The sequence below is a fragment of the Trypanosoma rangeli genome (assembly GCF_003719475.1).
Source record: "Trypanosoma rangeli strain AM80 chromosome Unknown Tra_15.4_contig_00131, whole genome shotgun sequence".
NCBI classification, from domain to species: Eukaryota; Euglenozoa; class Kinetoplastea; order Trypanosomatida; family Trypanosomatidae; genus Trypanosoma; species Trypanosoma rangeli.
Genome location: NW_021705873.1, coordinates 1 through 17,242, shown reverse-complemented (window position 1 = coordinate 17,242; position 17,242 = coordinate 1). Strand labels below are relative to the sequence as shown.

At 47.4% G+C, this 17,242-nt stretch overlaps 10 protein-coding genes and 1 pseudogene across 10 annotated transcripts, besides 18 other annotated features; all 11 read left to right on the top strand.

Annotated features, from left to right (window-relative positions):
* Positions 1 to 1,139: 1,139 nt before the first annotated feature.
* Positions 1,140 to 1,173: a sequence feature (A-rich).
* Positions 1,174 to 1,335: 162 nt separating this feature from the next.
* Positions 1,336 to 2,142, top strand: TraAM80_04472 (A kinase (PRKA) anchor protein 7; the record flags this gene model as incomplete). Its single annotated transcript, XM_029381398.1, has 1 exon — positions 1,336 to 2,142. The coding sequence occupies one exon, from the start codon at positions 1,336 to 1,338 to the stop codon at positions 2,140 to 2,142; it is 807 nt and encodes a 268-aa protein (XP_029238798.1).
* A 126-nt stretch (positions 2,143 to 2,268) lies between these two features.
* Positions 2,269 to 2,286: a microsatellite.
* Positions 2,286 to 2,334: a sequence feature (A-rich).
* Positions 2,335 to 2,379: 45 nt separating this feature from the next.
* Positions 2,380 to 2,940, top strand: TraAM80_04471 (centrin; the record flags this gene model as incomplete). Its single annotated transcript, XM_029381397.1, has 1 exon — positions 2,380 to 2,940. One exon carries the CDS (start codon positions 2,380 to 2,382, stop codon positions 2,938 to 2,940), a length of 561 nt encoding a protein of 186 aa, XP_029238797.1.
* Positions 2,941 to 3,004: 64 nt separating this feature from the next.
* Positions 3,005 to 3,031: a microsatellite.
* Positions 3,032 to 3,034: 3 nt separating this feature from the next.
* Positions 3,035 to 3,089: a microsatellite.
* A 30-nt stretch (positions 3,090 to 3,119) lies between these two features.
* TraAM80_04470 (hypothetical protein) lies at positions 3,120 to 3,915 on the top strand (annotated as a pseudogene).
* Positions 3,916 to 3,933: 18 nt separating this feature from the next.
* Positions 3,934 to 3,957: a sequence feature (A-rich).
* Positions 3,958 to 3,984: a microsatellite.
* Positions 3,985 to 4,176: 192 nt separating this feature from the next.
* On the top strand, positions 4,177 to 7,458 carry TraAM80_04469 (putative OSM3-like kinesin; the record flags this gene model as incomplete). The annotated part of the gene is made up of 1 exon (XM_029381396.1): positions 4,177 to 7,458. The coding sequence occupies one exon, from the start codon at positions 4,177 to 4,179 to the stop codon at positions 7,456 to 7,458; it is 3,282 nt and encodes a 1,093-aa protein (XP_029238796.1).
* Positions 7,459 to 7,533: 75 nt separating this feature from the next.
* Positions 7,534 to 7,593: a microsatellite.
* A 212-nt stretch (positions 7,594 to 7,805) lies between these two features.
* On the top strand, positions 7,806 to 8,486 carry TraAM80_04468 (putative U3 small nucleolar ribonucleoprotein IMP3; the record flags this gene model as incomplete). The annotated part of the gene is made up of 1 exon (XM_029381395.1): positions 7,806 to 8,486. The coding sequence occupies one exon, from the start codon at positions 7,806 to 7,808 to the stop codon at positions 8,484 to 8,486; it is 681 nt and encodes a 226-aa protein (XP_029238795.1).
* A 142-nt stretch (positions 8,487 to 8,628) lies between these two features.
* Positions 8,629 to 8,659: a microsatellite.
* Positions 8,660 to 8,702: 43 nt separating this feature from the next.
* Positions 8,703 to 8,804: a microsatellite.
* A 58-nt stretch (positions 8,805 to 8,862) lies between these two features.
* On the top strand, positions 8,863 to 9,498 carry TraAM80_04467 (ubiquitin carrier protein 4; the record flags this gene model as incomplete). The annotated part of the gene is made up of 1 exon (XM_029381394.1): positions 8,863 to 9,498. One exon carries the CDS (start codon positions 8,863 to 8,865, stop codon positions 9,496 to 9,498), a length of 636 nt encoding a protein of 211 aa, XP_029238794.1.
* Positions 9,499 to 10,619: 1,121 nt separating this feature from the next.
* Positions 10,620 to 10,652: a microsatellite.
* A 380-nt stretch (positions 10,653 to 11,032) lies between these two features.
* TraAM80_04466 (U6 snRNA-associated Sm-like protein LSm4) lies at positions 11,033 to 11,386 on the top strand (the record flags this gene model as incomplete). Its single annotated transcript, XM_029381393.1, has 1 exon — positions 11,033 to 11,386. The coding sequence occupies one exon, from the start codon at positions 11,033 to 11,035 to the stop codon at positions 11,384 to 11,386; it is 354 nt and encodes a 117-aa protein (XP_029238793.1).
* A 123-nt stretch (positions 11,387 to 11,509) lies between these two features.
* Positions 11,510 to 11,554: a sequence feature (A-rich).
* Positions 11,555 to 11,612: 58 nt separating this feature from the next.
* On the top strand, positions 11,613 to 13,133 carry TraAM80_04465 (PAB-dependent poly(A)-specific ribonuclease subunit 3; the record flags this gene model as incomplete). The annotated part of the gene is made up of 1 exon (XM_029381392.1): positions 11,613 to 13,133. One exon carries the CDS (start codon positions 11,613 to 11,615, stop codon positions 13,131 to 13,133), a length of 1,521 nt encoding a protein of 506 aa, XP_029238792.1.
* A 28-nt stretch (positions 13,134 to 13,161) lies between these two features.
* Positions 13,162 to 13,253: a microsatellite.
* A 228-nt stretch (positions 13,254 to 13,481) lies between these two features.
* Positions 13,482 to 13,514: a sequence feature (A-rich).
* Positions 13,514 to 13,545: a microsatellite.
* Positions 13,546 to 13,649: 104 nt separating this feature from the next.
* Positions 13,650 to 15,023, top strand: TraAM80_04464 (Leucine-rich repeat-containing protein ODA7; the record flags this gene model as incomplete). Its single annotated transcript, XM_029381391.1, has 1 exon — positions 13,650 to 15,023. One exon carries the CDS (start codon positions 13,650 to 13,652, stop codon positions 15,021 to 15,023), a length of 1,374 nt encoding a protein of 457 aa, XP_029238791.1.
* Positions 15,024 to 15,222: 199 nt separating this feature from the next.
* Positions 15,223 to 15,273: a sequence feature (A-rich).
* Positions 15,274 to 15,279: 6 nt separating this feature from the next.
* Positions 15,280 to 15,296: a microsatellite.
* A 35-nt stretch (positions 15,297 to 15,331) lies between these two features.
* Positions 15,332 to 16,282, top strand: TraAM80_04463 (GDP-L-fucose synthetase; the record flags this gene model as incomplete). The annotated part of the gene is made up of 1 exon (XM_029381390.1): positions 15,332 to 16,282. The coding sequence occupies one exon, from the start codon at positions 15,332 to 15,334 to the stop codon at positions 16,280 to 16,282; it is 951 nt and encodes a 316-aa protein (XP_029238790.1).
* A 320-nt stretch (positions 16,283 to 16,602) lies between these two features.
* Positions 16,603 to 16,671: a microsatellite.
* Positions 16,672 to 16,801: 130 nt separating this feature from the next.
* TraAM80_04462 (RNA-binding protein) lies at positions 16,802 to 17,242 on the top strand (the record flags this gene model as incomplete). Its single annotated transcript, XM_029381389.1, has 1 exon — positions 16,802 to 17,242. A coding segment is annotated over one exon (441 nt), but the record flags the coding sequence as incomplete, so codon positions are not given.

Below are 17,242 nucleotides of genomic sequence, written 5' to 3'. Positions count from 1 at the left end.
AGGCGTCGCTCCAACGTGATGACTATGAGAGATGTGAGCGTTCTTAGTTTTCTCGTCTGCGATTGGTCTTGTTCCACGTCATCTCCGGAACTCACTGTCGAGGCTTGCAATGCCATTCTGGAGGCCAAAAGGATGCTCCCCTTTGAACGTGATCCAATTTTGGATGAAATTGTTTTTATCATGAGTTGATCAGTTTGACACGCTTGTGCGTGGTTGTCTCGGCGTTCTGCATTATTTCCCTTTAAGTCAAGGCGTTCGTGAAATCGTACGTTTTTTGCTGTCTTGCAAATTTATTTACGCTTCCACACGGTCCTGTAAAATCCAGACGCCGCCCCATTGAACGTGAATTGATTTATGAATTCCTTCTTGAGCAGTCTAATTCCATTCACGATTTGTACTTCAATGCGGATTGGGATGAATAAACGCATAGACAAATACTAAAGATTGCCAAGTCGTCTGCTAAGGTTTTCGAGGACATATCGCATGATGACCTTGAGCAACATGCTCTCACTTTTCAACTAGCAGATGTGGTGGATGAAGGCGGCGAGAAGGTGCGGTGAAGAAATGTAACTGGTCTGCAGGTGTAAAGGTATGCACGTACATATGTATGCACATATATGCCCGTGTGCTGAGTTCTTCCATCTTACCGTCCTTTCCCACAATTGGGAAAGCTACCGTATCTTTCTGTGTGTCTTTATTGTCTTTTATACTCAGCCGTTGTTTTGTGTTTGTGGAGTTTTTAAAGGGTAACGGCAAACAACATCGGGAGTTGAGGAGCCGCTTTTTTTTTTTTCACTTCTTGGATGTGAGTATGGGCCCGCCTCTTTTATGGCTTTACAAGCATTTGTAAAGGGTGTAACTGGTGAGGGACTGCCTATTGTTACACCTGCAAAGCAATGTAACCTAGTGTTACTTTTTTGTTTTTGTTTTACCGAGGCACAATATGAATTGGCTACGATTGGGCCTGAAGACAGGCAACAAATTTTCGTTTTATTTTTTGTCCTTGTCACGTCCAGCCAGCCCTTATTGGGCTTTACCTCGCGGTGGGGCCGTCGGCTGTTTTTGGGAGAAGTCCGACAGGAACCTCCCATTCGCGAGCAACACATAGATGTATACAATATTGGAATTCATTTAAACAGTTTTATTTTTTTGTTTCCTGTTTTTTTTTTTTTTCAAGCCACATCGATTGTGTGCTGGTCGGGGCGTGTGAACTGTTGCGTTGCTCTTTGGTTTATTTCGTGCTTGCTTCTTTACGTCGCTCGAGTGGCAGCCCTTGAGGAGGCCGGCCCGTATTCGTTTCTCGCCTTTCATTTGTTTGAGCCTCGAGTTTAGAAGATGCTTCGACGCACCTTTGCCATCGTACAAAAGGGTGAACGGGGGCTTTATTTTCCCATCAATCACCGTATTGTGGATTGTCGAGTTGCCCCCGGGGTCACTGTGGAGGAAGCGGATGTGCAGTCACGATATCGTCGTGAGCTCCGCACGTGCTTTACCACCGGGGAAACGCGACAGACTGTACCCCCCGTCTGGAGTGCTCGCGAAAGGCCTACACACTTTTTATCGTTGCGTCTTCCGGTGAAGAATGTACTAAAGACGCGTGTGAATGAGATGCATAATCAGATTCTCTTTTCCCACCAGCAGCACGCGCCCCTGCTTGTCCCACTAGCAAAGCTACACATTACCTTGGGTGTGATGACCATTTCGGAGAGTGAGGAAGCGGAGAGGTTGGCATCCATTCATGAGTGTGTCTCGGAGGTGTTTTCGGCGCTTCGTCCGCTGCAACTGCGGTTCAGAGGTTTGGGGACGTTTGGGTTTGGCCGTGTTCTTTTCATACGTGTTGTTCCCGAGGCGGATTTTAGTGTGCTCGACGCCGCTGTTTCCAAATTCCGTCGAGGGGTTGGGGGGGAGTTAAAAGTAGACATAAAGGGCAACCCACACGACTCTTACGTTCCGCACATTACTGTCGCCAAGATTAGGTCCAACCAGCGGGCGCAGTTTGGCAACAAGATACCCTTGTCGATGTGGGCAGGGTATCAACACCACGATTTTGGGGATGTGACGTTTTCGCAGGTTGATATTTGTCGCATGCGGGGGGCGACGGACGGGTATTACCACACGGAGGCCTCCGTCCAGTTGTCGTAGATGCGGAACGAACTATTGGTCCCCCAGCTGCTGAGCAGGACACATCATTTCAAACGCACCGAACGAAGCCGAGTGCTGACACACCACCGCAAATATTCCCATTTTTTTGGCGGTGCCTCTTTCTCTCCCCCCCCCCCCCCCCCCTTTTTTTTTTTTTTTGTAATGTATTACTTGTTTTTTCTCTTTTTTCTTCTGACGCCTTGTTTTTACTTTTGAAGGTTTTTATCGCCTCCCGCAATGGAGTCAGGCAGAACTAAAAGTGTTGCAAAGGGCGCGGTGAATGAAAAGTCTGAGCATAAAACACCACTGGGCATCAGCATGTCAGAGAAACACAAGGCGCAACTTCGCGAGGCGTTTGATCTTTTTGACTCGGAAGGAACGGGGCGCGTTAAGGCGCCCGACGTGAAGGTGGCTCTTTGTGCTCTTGGTTACGATGTCAGCAAGGAGGAGCTGTCGCAGCTGCTCAAACAGGTGGGCGGGTCCATCGTTGGTGGGGTGGATTTTAATGAGTTCTACTGCGTTCTGCTTGCAAAGATGGCGCAACGCGAAAGCCGATCCGAGGCCATTCGCGCCTTCAAGCTCATAGATGTTGCAGAGAAGGGGTACATTTCCGTAGATTACCTCCGTCCCATTGCCGACTCATTGGAGATGGATCTGACGGATGATGAGCTGGCGGAGATGGTGCTCTTTGCCCACTCTTCCATTGCTTTTGGAAAAAATGCAAATGACATTAAGGACCCATTGACGGTGAGCGAAGAGGAGTTTTTGAAGCTCATGGGACGTGCTCATGTATATTAGTCCTCCACCTGCGAGTGAGGAACAAGTGCACCCCCACAACGGCAAGACCAACTAGACGCCAAACTATATATATATATATATATATATATATTGGTATTGTTATTATTGCTAATTGTTATTATTTTTTTTTTTCTTCTTGTCTTGTTTTTCCCCTGTATCTTTTCATGGGCAACAGTGTGATGTCTGTGCTGAGCGTCTTTTCCTATTTTATGTGGACGCAAAAGGGTAGGACGGTTTTACCGTTGACCCGCGGCAGTGGATTTATTGTAGCGTTTCAACAGATTGGCTGTTTCTACAGGTATCACGTACTGAGCGTGGCTCGCGTGACATGCCCTGTGAAGTATCGTCATATATACGGGGACACAGTTGGACTCCGGGCGATTGGTGAGCGTCACATTAGCACAAAGTTTCTGAAGCCAGGGAGAAGTGGAGCGGTACAAGCGTCAGTCGATCTATAATTTGCACAGTCGTATCTCCTCAATGTGGATGTTGTGTCTCTCAGGCGCAAAGATGAAGGACAGGTAAGTGAGCTTTGTTTGCTGCCGTTTGAATTAGACTTTTATGTTATTAAGGAGGGCACAGAACTTCTATTTTGGAGGGTGACAACGGAGGAGGAGAGAGCCAATCCAAACGATGATGGCCTCCGTCTGAAAGAAGCTTGTCTTAAGGGCGAGTGTCGGGCGGCCCTCGTCTCCCTTGACTACGGTACGGTTGTCCTGGCGCCATTGAAGGCTCCTCTAGGTTTGAGTATGTGCGGTGGGCCTGTGGTTTGGAAGGACAACGGGTGGTGTGTCGGTGCCATTGTCGCTCAGGCCTTAAAGAACGCCCCACCTTCAGGCCTCTACGTAGCTCCGTTGTACAGTGATCCGTGGTTGGATCTCTCGCACAACGAGGCCATTCACGTCCGTGGTAAGTTGGATGTGGCGTTTGTTCCTGTTAGTGAGTTCTATGACCCGCTTCGACGCTGCGAAATGTGAGTTGAAGTTCATTTACTTTTGTTTCGTTTGCGTCTTTTGATGTGTGTGTGTGTGTGTGTTGGCGTGTTGCTTCTTCCATCTTTATTTCTTATTAATACTTTTTGTTGTTGTTTGTTGTTGCCTTGTCTACGAGGAGACGGCATTCGCCCTGATGGGGATGTAATGCTTTTTTTTTTTGGCTCTTTTCCCGGCTGTGGATCTCTTTTTAGCCAAGGTGGGGGGACTATCATTGCTTTGGAAAAAAACCAAAGGGCAGAAGATGGTGAAGAAGCAGCCGGGGGCTGAGAACATCCGCGTGGTTGTTCGATGTAGAAACTTGTTGCCGTACGAATCAGAGCGTGGTGATAAGGCCCTCGTGCGACTTGACCTTGCGACAAACCAAGTTATTGTACATCATCCTATTGGAGATGCCGACGGTTTTACGTTCGATGCCGTGTACAACAACACCTACACACAGCGTGATATATTTCTGCAGGAGGTACACCCACTTGTAGAAGCTGTGCTTCAAGGCTATAATGCAACGGTATTTGCCTACGGCCAGTCCGGTTCCGGCAAGACGCATACGATGACAGGTAAGCTGAATGATCCCCAACAGTGGGGTATGATGCCGCAGGTGGTGAATTATCTTTTTAATGAGGTTAAAAAATTGACTTCCACCACAAAAACGTTCAAGATTAGGGTTTCCTACGTGGAGCTGTATAACGGCAAGTCGCGGGATCTTTTGACCTCAAAGCAGGTAAACCTTGAAATAAAACAAAATATGTCAAAAAATTTTTATGTGAAAGGCGCTGAAATGCCGGAAGTGACAAGCTTTGATGAGGCTATTCGCTGGTTTAACGCTGGAACGATGCGCCGACAGACTGCCTCTACCGATTTGAATGATACGAGCAGTCGATCTCACTCACTATTCACCCTTCAGGTGGAGCAGTTTGATTTTGAACAGGATCCAAGCTCTCCTATTCTTCTTACAAGCAAAATCAACGTTGTGGATTTGGCCGGATCGGAGAAGTTGAGCAAAACAAACGCCACAGGTGAGACGGCGAAGGAGGGATGCAATATCAACCTCTCACTTTCAGCGCTCGCAACGGTCATTGATACAATTGTGAAGGGTGGGAAACATATTCCTTATCGGGGTTCGCCGCTGACGATGCTGCTCAAGGATTCCCTTGGTGGTAATGCCAAGACTGTCATGTTTGCTAATATTGGACCGTCCGAAAAGAATATTTCGGAGACCATATCAACCCTTCGCTTTGCCCTACGAGCGAAGCAGATTGAGAATAAGCCCGTCAAAAATATGGATCCAAAAGATGCTCGTATTCAGGACTTGTTGGATACGATTGAAGAGCTTAAGAGCCGGTTGGGGAATGTTGACCTCAACCAGGAGGACCAACTTCGACAGCGCATCGAAGAGCTTGAGGTTGAGAATTCCGATCTTCGCGGCGGTGGTGAGAAGAACAGTCTCGAACTTGAAGAAAACATACGTGTCCTTCAGGCCCAGCTGGAGGGGGCAAATCAGATTTCTGCTGAGAAGCAAAAAGAGGTAGAAAAGGGCGTAGATGCCCGCTTGCTTCTGGAGTGGGATCTTCAAAATGAAGTGGGGCATGGAAAGGAGCTTCGGTCTCTGGCAGTGAATTTTATTAAACGGGTCTGTCAGGAGGAGCAATTGCAGGAAATTCGCCGCAAAATGCCGCAGGATGGCTCTTACAATACAACCGATGACGGTTGGGATGTGAAGGAAATTGATTTCTACCTGAAGGAATTTACATCCATGTACGAAGCCTGGAGGCAGTCGATGTACACGCGAGAAGATTTAGAAAAGTACGCCCAAGCGTCTGTTAGTGGTGCTTTGGCGCAAACACAACGTCACCTTGATGAAGTTATCCGTGCCCGTGATGAGTTGCTACGCCTGCGGCAAGAGGACTCTGCAAAGCGTGCGGCAGAAAATGAATTACTTTCACAGTTAAGAGTTGATTTAAGCACACTTAGGGACGATAACACCAGGCTGCGGGAAAAGATTGAACGAGACCAGGAACGCATGAAGGCTAAAATTGCCAAAAGCAAAGATGAGTACAAGTCCTTGGTAGACGAACTGGAACGCTCCAAGGCTTTGGTGACCGAAAAGGAACACGACATTGAGCGGTTGAAGCGAATGTTAGAGGAGAGTGGTAACAACGCCTTGTTTGCGGCTTCCACAAGTGGGGTATCGCCATGGTCCGGCGTTGATGAGCGAACTGCAATTTTTCAGAAGCTGGATGAGGAAAAACGTGTCAGGAAGGCCTTGGAGTCACGCATCAGAGAAGTGAATGTCTCGCTTCGCCGCTACGGGGTTTGTATCGCGGATGCCGGGGAGATGGACGACGGATCCCAAGAGGTTGCTGAACGCACTAATGCACTTATACTTGCGGCAGTGACGGAAGACGACACCATTGATGGGGATCTTTGTGCCAAGTTTCAGCAGCAAATTCGGGTCAAACAACGTCTAACAGAACTTCGTCACCAGCACCAGCGTAAGTTGGAAGATATGCTGAGGAAGTACGAATTTCTCAAAACTGGGAAAACTACTGCTAATGGCGGGGGGGGCGCCGAGGGTACGTTGCATACAAGTTTTGCAGATGACGCTACCGCACAGCAGATAAAGGAATTGCTGCAGAGAAAAGATGAAGAAATTGAACGCGTGATACAAGATAAGGAAAAGACCTGCGATAAGATTGTCAAGAAGCTTAACAAGTCTGAGATAAGAATAAAAGAATTAGAGGCGACTCTTGAGGAGGAGCGTGCACAATTTACTGAAGAGCGTCAGGAGTTGGGTTCTGAAAATTTGGAGCTTCAGAAGTACAATCAGCAGCTCTCGGTGGAGTTGGAAACACTACGAGGGCAATTGAGTGCGGTGAAGGAGGAGATGGACTCCATGGACCGCGCAAAGAGCGCTGAGATTGAAAAATGGAAAGAGGATGCAGAAAAAGGTGCCGAACGCCTTGAAGAGATGCGCTTTAAGATGGCTGCATACAGTGAGCTTCAGAAGAGTTACGATAGACTACAGGAGCAGCTTCAGCGCACCGAGGCGTCACTAAAGGAAAAGATTGATAGTCTGGAGAACACCAGGCAAATGGTGAAGTGGTCTAACTCCCTTCTTGCCACGGAGAAGCAGAAGTTGGAGCAGATGGAGATGATGGTGAAGCAGCAGGAGGTGGAGATGCGTCGTCGTGAAGAGTACCTAAGAAGTGAGATGATGGATGATATTAACAAGCAAGTGGCTGCAAACAATCGCCGCCTGCAAGAGCAGGCTGCACAGTATCAAGAGCTTATATCCCAAGAACAGGATAAGCAAAAAACAATTATGAAGAAGGTGAAGAGTTCAAGGAAGGAAACACAAAAAGCGGCTCAACGGTATGATGAGATGATTTTGGAAAACGAGGCTTTACTGTCGAAGCTGGAGGAGCTGAAGGTAAACTCCATGCGGATATTTTTGGAGAAGCAGGAGGCCCAAAGGGAATTGGAGGCATTGCGTCCCACACGACACGTCGGTGCTCGACGTCTCTGATGGCGGTGTCTAAGGTAGGTCAGGGTGGGACGTTTATGCCTTTTTTGTAATGAATTCTTCCCTTCAATGTACACGTTTTTATTTTATTTTATTTTTATTTTTTTTTCGTTTTTTTTTTATTGTTTTTTTTTTTTTATATATTCCTGGACACTGTGCAAAAGCCATTATTTGACAAATATAGTGGGGAGTTGGAGTTGTGTCCTCGTAAACGGGTTCGGTGAGGTGTGCTGCCTTTGGGCTTGGATCTCGTGCATATTTCTCTTTGGTCTCTTCTTTGATTCCCTCCTCTTGACAGGATTTTGCTTACATTGTTTTTTTTTCTTGTTCTGCGCGTGCCATTGCGGGTGATGGCACGGGACACGGCACAACGGACTTCTTTGGTGAGGGCAGGGCTGTCGAAAACGGCGGTGAAGAAGGAGAAGTTGGAAGTGAAGCGCAGTAAGCGAAGCAAGTTTACACCGGTTTCAGCCCACAGTAAGGGCAATCCCATTCACCGAGCCCTCAAATACCACGAGAAGAAGCTCCTTCGAAAACATGACTTTATGCAGTACCCGCAGGATAACTGGCATGAGCCCTTCTGTATCACAAAGTATCACCTAGAAGACCGTGAAGACTACCGGAGGTATTTGCGTCTGGTAGGTCTTACGCGGCAGCTCCTAGCACACCTTCGCTACCTTCCATCCGACAGCAAGATTCGAATGCAAATAACACAACAAGTTCTGGACAAACTCTTTACAATGGGACTTATTAAAGAGAAGCTTGGTTTGGCTGAGGTGGACAAGGTTGGTGTGGAGGCCTTTTGTAAACGACGGCTATCTACGGTTCTTCGTGATCTCAGCATGGCACCAAACTGTAAGCTTGCTGCTGAGCTTGTCTACCATGGGCATGTTCGCGTTGGCACGACACAAGTTAGGGATCCCGCTCTTCTTGTTCCAAAGGGCCTGGAAGACCTGGTGACGTGGATGCCTGGTTCAAAGATTAAACATCATGTGGACTACTTTAATGTCCAACGCGATGACTACGAGTAACATTATATATATGACGGGATAATTACGAATGCTCCCCTTGGCGTCAATCGGCGTACTAAGGCAAACAGTGGAAAGGAGATGTGTATTATTATTGCCCCCTTTTACTAATGCTGTTCTAGCGTCCAGGTTTCTACGTGTTTGCTTTTATTTTTATTTTTATTTTATTCTTTTTTCTCGGGATTGACTTTTGCAGTAAGCTACACTCTACTATTCTACAAGAAAGGAAGCGGAAAGTAAAACAAAAGAAAAAAACACACGAGAGAATAGTAGGCGAACGGGTAGGCAAGGAAACAAAAAAGGAGGAAAAAAAAAAGAAAACCCTGAGGACGAGGCGGGAAGGGGAGATATATATATAGACGTACGCCATACATTCATCATGTCTGCGGATCGTTCCTCACGACGTAAGGAGATGGATTTCATGAAGTTAATGAATGGCTCACGAAAGGTGCATCCATCAAATTCAGTTTCAGAGTTTTGGGTTGAGTTCCAGGGTCCTGAGGGAACAGCCTACGAAGATGGTACGTGGTTTATTCACGTGCAACTTCCGGCGGACTACCCATTCAAGTCCCCTAGCATCGGATTCAGCAACAGCATTTATCATCCAAATGTGGACGAGGCAAGTGGGTCTGTTTGCCTTGATGTGATTAACCAGACATGGACCCCCATGTATGAGTTGCAGAACGTCTTTGATCTTTTTCTCCCTCAACTCTTACGTTACCCCAACGCCTCAGATCCATTAAACTCTTCTGCGGCCTCCAAGTTGCTCCATGACCCCATTGCATACGTTTCTATTGTTCGTGAACACGTTTCAAGGTATGCCACAAGAGAAGCGGCGCTTGGAAGCATTCCGGCAGAGTACCGCCCGAGAAGCGAGGAGAGGACAAAGGGAAATGAAAAGTCCCGACATATATTGGAGGATTGCTCCCCAGCTACCTCTAAAGGGCTAACAGAAGCCCCGAACTCCCCATTTGGGAGCGAAGAGGAGTATGTGCCAGAGTCCATTGATATCTGAAAGGGAGGTGAGTAGATGGCACACAAAGGCAAGTTATTGAAGGAAACGTGAACGAAGAGGCATCAACAACATTAAAGTGAAAGATCATTGCTGTACGAATGAGTTGGACAATATATTTTTCTTTTAACAGTCTGTTTGGGGACTAAGTTCTAGTGATAAGGATGGAAAATTTCAAGGAATGGCAGGGGAGAGGACGGTAACAAACAGAAATATCAAAGTTTTTTTTATGCTGAACCACACCGCCCGGTTAGATGTGGCGCCGTATTTAACACGTCTGAAAGCCTGCATTCCTCACTGATGTATGTGTGTATGCATTATGGTGGGTCCCACCATTGTTGTTTTGTTTTCTTTTCTCTGCTTTTTGAGTTCTTGGTTTCAGAGTGATTCAGCTTATATTGTAATGAATGTTGAGAAAAGAAGAAAAGAAAACGCCTTGCTTATGCAAAGATTTGGTTTTGCTACCCCTCTTCAGGTGTTTTTCTCCCCACAGCTTCCAGATCACCTTTTAATTTTTACGTGCATGCTTATTATGCCTCTCTTTGGCTGTGCGCTTCCTCATAGCAAAGAATTGGTCGTTCTGGACCTCCCGTCCGGGATGATACAAGGGCAAAATAAAACGAATATAGTCGGTGCAATGGGGAGAGGAGGGATAACAATGATTCAAAAAAAAAACGTGGATGAAAGAGCTTTAGAGTGCAATTGGGCGTGGAGAGGACGAGAGGAAAGAAGGATGAGGGAAACAGGGACATTCCTCTCTTTTGTGAGTGTCAGATGACAATGTTGCGAGGCCCCTAGTTGTTTTTATTTTACCTTGTTGGGTGTGCTTCTCTGCGTGCTTTGCAGCACGGGTTCACGTTTTACCTATACGTCCTCTTCTGCTTAGGGTGCTGTGGTGTAGGGGAGAAGCGGCCGTGGCCCACAGTAATGGTGGAGGTACGGAGGTAGGGTGCACAATCGCCCTCGCCGACGTACTCGCCGGCTTGGAGTCGAAGAAGTACCAGAGGTGGACCTGGCATTGGCGCGCGTGGGTGGATGTGTGTGCGGTCTGCTCCAAGTTTTGGTACAGCGTGCACCTACCATGTCGTCCTGAAGTGGCACTTTGTTTTGTTTTGTCAAGAAACCACATACACATACAAAAACACAACAAAAAAACAATGACTGTTTTTTCTAATGAGTTGTACAGCCTCTCCATTGGTGTTCTCTTACAACAGGGAGTCGTTGGTGAATGCCTGGAAGAAGAGATCAACGAGCTCAGGAAAGAGATGCCTCCATTGTTTCAGTCTATCATTTAAGCTCTCAACTTGGAATAGCGAGTACAGTTGAGTCTCTTACTCTTCGTTTTTCTCCCGCATTGATCAATGACCGGGCTCCGTGCGTTCTTGCAGCGATTGTGAGGATGCACACCGTCCTTCTAGGACCTTGTTTAACTTCAGAGATGAAAATTTGTTTGTATCTCGTTTTTGTCGTTTGAACTACTACTTGTGTCGCATGTCTTGTTGTTGTGTGTTTTTTTTTCTCTTCCATCTTTCCTTGAATGCCAAAGGAAATGAGCACAAGGAAGTTGGTGACGCCGCTGGATGTGCTTCGTAACTGTAGGGGGAAGGTGGTGTCGGTGGAGTTGGCGAACGGAGAAACGATCAATGGAACTGTAATGAAAGTTGACAGATCAATGAACCTAGTGCTGAAGCAGTGTGTTCGAACAGGCGCTGCGGGAGACGTGTTTTGGAGGTCGCGTGAATCACTCATTCGAGGAGCAAGTGTGCGGAAAGTGCGGATGGACGAGCGGGCATTGGTGGTGCCTGAAGCACGCACGGCAGAGAAAAAGAAGGCGCGTCCAAGCAGTAAGAAAGAGACCACGGCTGGAGTGAAGAAAAATCGAAGTAGCTAAACCGTCTTTTTTTTCTTGAGGGGGGTCACTATACGTGTTTTTTTAAAAAATATATACATGTTTTTTTTGTTTTTTCCCGTCTCCATGTATTTTTGAGTTTGTGGTGTTTCTGTATGCAACATCTTGCTTTTTTTTTTTTTGCTTTTTTTGTTGTTGGTGTGTGTGTTTCTCCTCTTCTGATTGAACCATTCTTGTAGAGAAGGCTTCAAGTAGCCGATATCAAGGCATGGATTCAAAGGGGCGAAGTGGGAAAGGCAATTTGCTTGGGCGGGGAAATGTTGTGCTCGGCGGGGCCGGCACGAATGGCAATCAGCACCTCTACGGGCGCCGCCATGTTAGTGGTGTGGGCGGCGTATTGACGAATGCCTTTGTTGCGTCTCCAGCTTCACTGTACAACACCCCCCAACCCGTTGACCCGTTTTGTCAACATCTCTCTGATCCCTTCCCTTCCACCCCGTACACACCTGTGGGGCATTTATACATGTCAGCCGCTGTGCGGAACGCAAGACCGAATGCCCCGTTGTTGATGCACTCTGCCATACCCAATATCACTCCCGTAACAAGCTCGAAGTTTGCCCACTACATCACAATCTACAACATGGAGAATGCGCCGGCGCCAAGTCTAATGAATTCCAAGCTAACGACGCAAATGTATCAAACAACAGCTCGCTACACAGGCAAATATATTGCCTTGCGTCGTCTTGTGATGACCTCTGCAACCGCAGAGGAGTGCATTGCAGTCAATGAACGATTTCGTCACTACCGGCATCCCAATCTAGTCCCACTAACAGGCATTATTCTTACAGATGAGTTTGTTATGGGTAGCAATGACGCCATTATGGAATATAAATTTATTTCCGGAGCAAAAAGCCTTCATGAAGAGTTTTTTCTTAAGGGGCGGGCAACGGAGGGTCTTTTGTGGTCCTTTGCATGTCAGATGGTTGGTCTTCTGCGTGCGTTTCACGAAACTTCCGTTCCATTGCGTGGACTCCACTGGTCCAAGATCTTGTACGTTTCTGTGACGGGGAGGTTTTACTTCAGTGGAATAGGGCTTGTTGACTTGGTGGAGGCGCGGAGCACCAACGCTAGCACAACGGTAATGATGAAGCAAGACATTCAAGCACTTGGGATTATGCTACTGCAGTTATCTACGCGTAATCTGGCAGCACGGCTAGATGACATTTCGAATCAACCCATGTCTGGGTTTTCAAAAACGTTTTGGACACTTGTGAAGGCATGCCTGGAAGGGGTGCCAGACATTCGAGACCTGTGTTGTGCCTTGGGAGAACGCATGTCGATGGAGGTGGCACATCAAGAAGGGCACGCAGACTATCTGGTTTCGCAGTGTGCGAAGGAGGTTCACAATGGTCGTCTTATGCGACTGATGGTTAAACTCAATTTTGTACTAGAGTCCTTACATGAGGTTCCCGAAAACAGCACAGAGGCACATAATCGTTACGCTCTGCGACTCTTCAGTCAGTACGTTTTTAATCAAGTTGACGAGCATCATCGTGTTCGTGTAGACTGGGGCCACGTATTTCACTCCTTAAACAAATTGGATTGTGGATCTGAGGAGTTGGTACAGCTTATCGGCAATGATGACGGGAACACAATCTTAGTTATTTCTTACCGTGACCTGAGGGCTTCACTTGAAAGCGCCTTTGAGCAGCTGCAGCTGTCAGCGAATGATGCCGATATTCAGACGTTTTCTGTGACTGTCGGGGCCACGCCGGTTACCCTCCAGTAAGACACTCCCCGGTTGCTTGATGCGTGGTGAAAGAAGAAGAAAGTGAGAGAAGGGCGAAAGGGAAGTATAGATAAAGAGGGGAGAAAGAGAGAGAGAGCGACAAAGAGGGTGGAAAGAAAATGTGCGCGGGTGCATCCGGGAGGGTGCTTGTGAAAGTGATTTGAAGTTCTTGGCTTCATCGTCACCCGAATACTATCAGTGTTATTACACGCATATTTTTTCTTTCCACGGGGAAGGTGGTGCGTTTTTTTTTGCCGTTTCTTTGATATTTGAGGGCCGCACGATAAAAGAAAAGAACACATACTTGTATATATATATATATAAAAGCAACATCAACATACTATCATGTTTTATTCTTGTTTTTTTTTATTTTTTTTATTTGGGGTGGGGTGGGGTGGGATGGGGGGAGGGTTATTCTCTCTCCGTATCCCACGCGTTGCTGCCGCGCCCCTCTTCCTCACCGGCTGCAGGTTTCCACAGGAAAGTGCCGAGAGAGCAAAGAGGAGACGGTTACGAATGGCGGAGATGACAAAGGAGGTGCTGATTGCCGCGTGCAAAAACAATGGCGGCTACGCGGCTCCTCACCTCAACTGTCAGTTGTTCCTTCAGTGCCGAGGATTTCAACGCATTGAAAATCTTGAGGATTACGTGAACCTCAAGGTACTGTGGCTGGAGCAAAATGCCATTACGGAGCTGAACGGCCTAGAAACACTGCAGCAATTAGTCTCTCTTTTTGTTCAAAACAACATCATTACTTCTCTTCGTACACTTCCCGTGCTAAGCAACTTGCGCGTACTTAATGTGTCACATAACTACCTGACTTCTCTCGCCGGTCTTGCTCAGTCATGCGGGCACCTAGAGACGCTCCAGATATCGCACAACCTGATTGGCAGTCTGGATGCCTGTAACGAACTGTGGGAGCTCAAGGGGACCTTGACCAGCGTGGATCTTTCCTTCAATAAGATCGAGTTGGGTGAGGGAAAGTCAGGTCCCGTGGAATTCTTTACAAAGCTGCCAAATGTGAGTGTCATTTATTTTCATGGCAATCCTGCAGTTTGTGGATTGAAAGGTTACCGACGCCAAATGGTGCTTCGTCTCCCCCAGCTGATGTACTTGGATGAAAGACCCGTTTTTACAGAGGAACGTCGTTGCGTGGAGGCATGGGGCTCTGGCGGAGAGGCAGCGGAGGCACAGGAACGGGCGATGATTCAAAATGAAAAAAAGAAACACCTGGAAAGCTGTGTGAGCATTTTGTCTGACCGTATGGAAGAAAATCGCGCTCTCCGTGACAAACTGACAAAACAATGGGAAGAAAAACGTGCATTGGAACTAGAATGTTTGAGAAACATGCGTCGCGAGTTTCATGCCCAGCGGGAGGAGCTGACACTGATGGAAGAGCGTTGCAGGCCATCTGTGGGGGATGCCGAAGTCGCCTCGCGGCTCCGCATCGAGGAGGAATTCCGTGTCACAAAAATTACGCTTGACGCCATGGAGAAGGCACACCGCCGAGCCTATGACCACGAGAAAGCGATGGAGGCTGTGCAAGAGGAGGCGCTTAAAGAGATTGAAGAGGAGTTTCAGCAGCAGCAGCATCAGCATCAGCATCCACAGCCGCAGCCGTCGCAGACTGGTTTGGGATATGAAGATAATTCTGTGCAAGCTCTTTTGATGTCGGATGAAGAGATGCTGCAGGAGATGGAGGAGGAAATACTGCGCGTACTGGAGCCTCTTGAGGGGGCTGATCATGTAAGCCGAACGACGTTGAAATTGGAGCGCGCGGTAGATGCTGTGGCATCCCGCCTGTGTGGGGGAAAGAGATCCTCAGCAACATCACATCGTGTGCAACTGTGGAAAAAATTTGCCCAGTGGGAAATGCGTTTGAAAGAGTAAAAACTGCTTGAACTGCTCCATGAATGTATAGTGATGGCGTCTCTGCGATGTCGAGAAACCACAACTGCAATCCCTCCAAAAAAAAATTAAAAACGAGTGGAAGGAAATATAGGAGGGATCGTACGGGTACAGTTGTGTTGTAATCGGTCCGCTGCGTACATCCTCTTAGTGCTACTGTTGGAGGTGGACTTTGAGTTGATTTTTTGCTTTTACTTTTTTCTTCTTTTTGTTGTTGTTTTATTATTTCTTTCTACGGGTGTGTGTGTGTGTGTGCTTTTGGGGTTTTGGAGAGTTCTAGAAGAGGCTACATGTCAGCCAATGTTGTTCTTGTTACCGGAGGAAGCGGCCTTGTCGGAAAGGCACTTGAGGCAGTGCATGGGCGCAAGCCTTGTGCTGGCGAAACATGGGTGTTTTTGTCAAGCCGGGATGCAGACCTCACATCGGTGGAGGCAACGAAGGCGGTGTTCGAAAAGCATCGGCCCCATTATGTGATTCATTTGGCAGCGAAGGTTGGTGGCCTTTTCAAAAATATGAGGCAACCTGTGGAGATGTGGCTTGAGAACGTTGCCATTAATAATAATGTGCTGGAGTGTTGCCGCATATTCAAAGTAAAGAAGCTTGTCTCCTGCCTCTCCACTTGCATCTTTCCCGACAAGACGACCTACCCTATTAATGAGGATATGCTACACAATGGACCGCCGCATTGCTCCAATGAGGCCTATGCGTATGCAAAACGTATGATGGAAGTTATGAATCGCGCTTACCGGAATGAGTATGGGTGCAATTTCACATGCGTTATCCCTACCAATGTCTATGGACCGCATGATAATTATGATTTGCAGAATTCTCATGTTGTGCCCGGCTTAATTCATAGATTTTATCTGGCAAAGAAGGAGGGCAACCCAACGACTGTGATGGGTACCGGTAAGCCACTTCGACAGTTTATTTACAGCGAGGATTTAGCAGAATTGATGATTTGGGTAATGCGTGAGTATGCAGAGGAGAGTCCCGTTATTCTTTCCGTTGACGAGAGCGACGAGGTATCCATTGCGGATGTTGCCAAAATGGTTGCAGAGGCTATTGATTATAAAGGTGAAATTATCTTTGATTCTAGCAAGGCAGACGGGCAATATCGAAAGACGGCCGACAACAGTAAACTCAGGAAGTACATGCCAGAATATAAGTTTACCCCCATGAAGGAAGGCATTAAGCGATCAGTCGAATGGTTTGTTCAAAATTACGATAGAGCACGCAAATAGACTGCGCGCATTCTATTATTATCTGTCATTCTACACCTTGGATGCTGGTGCTTGCCTATTCCTTTTTTTGTTTTGTTTTGTTTCTCATTTGGAGGGAAATGGGTTTGCTCTTGTCGTTCTTTGTTTGTTTGGGTCCAGTGAGAGGATCGATGTGATGGTTGATGCCTTCTTCCCCGCGTGTAGGTGGCAGTCTGTGTATTTTTCTACCTTTTTGTTTTAGTTTTGTTAGTCGTTGCGTTTCTGTTGGTCTATTGAGAAGCCGCATACCGCGTTGCGGTTCTGCCAGCAGTCGCCTTTTAATTCCCTGCCGCTTTGTGCCCATTTATTTATTTATTTATTATTTATTATTTTTTTTCATGTGTGTGTGTTTGCTTTTTTGTTTTTGTTTTACCAACTCTCTTTTTTTTCTCCTCTTCCTCATTCACTTACCCCACTTTACACCAACCAAAATATATCTTCACTATCGCACGTGGGCACAGCGCTTCGACCTCGAACTTCGAGTAATAAAACCACAGAGTAATGCCCGCCAAGTCTGCTCCCAAGGCTACTCCGCCCAAGAGCGAGAAGAAGAGTGCTGCCAAGGCCCCTGCACCTAAGACTGAGAAGAAGGCACCCGCTCCCAAGGCACCCGCTCCCAAGGCACCCGCGCCCAAAAGCACCGCTGCTGCGCCCAAGGCTGCCGTGAAGGAGACGAAGCAGCGCACTGATGGCGGCAAGCACCACGGCGTGTACGTGAAGAACTGGGGTCAAGGCTCTGTGGACGACGCCAAAGCGATCTTCAGTAGCGCCGGTAATGTTGTCGGCGTGAGGGTGCGTCGTCGCCGCTACGCCATCGTCTTCTTTGAGAACGTGGCGGCAGTGAAGAAGGCCATTGACCTCTTCAACGAGAAGGAGGTGATGGGCAGCGTTGTGTCCGTTGTTCCTGCCAAGACGACTCCGAAGCCTGACCCGCACGAGAAC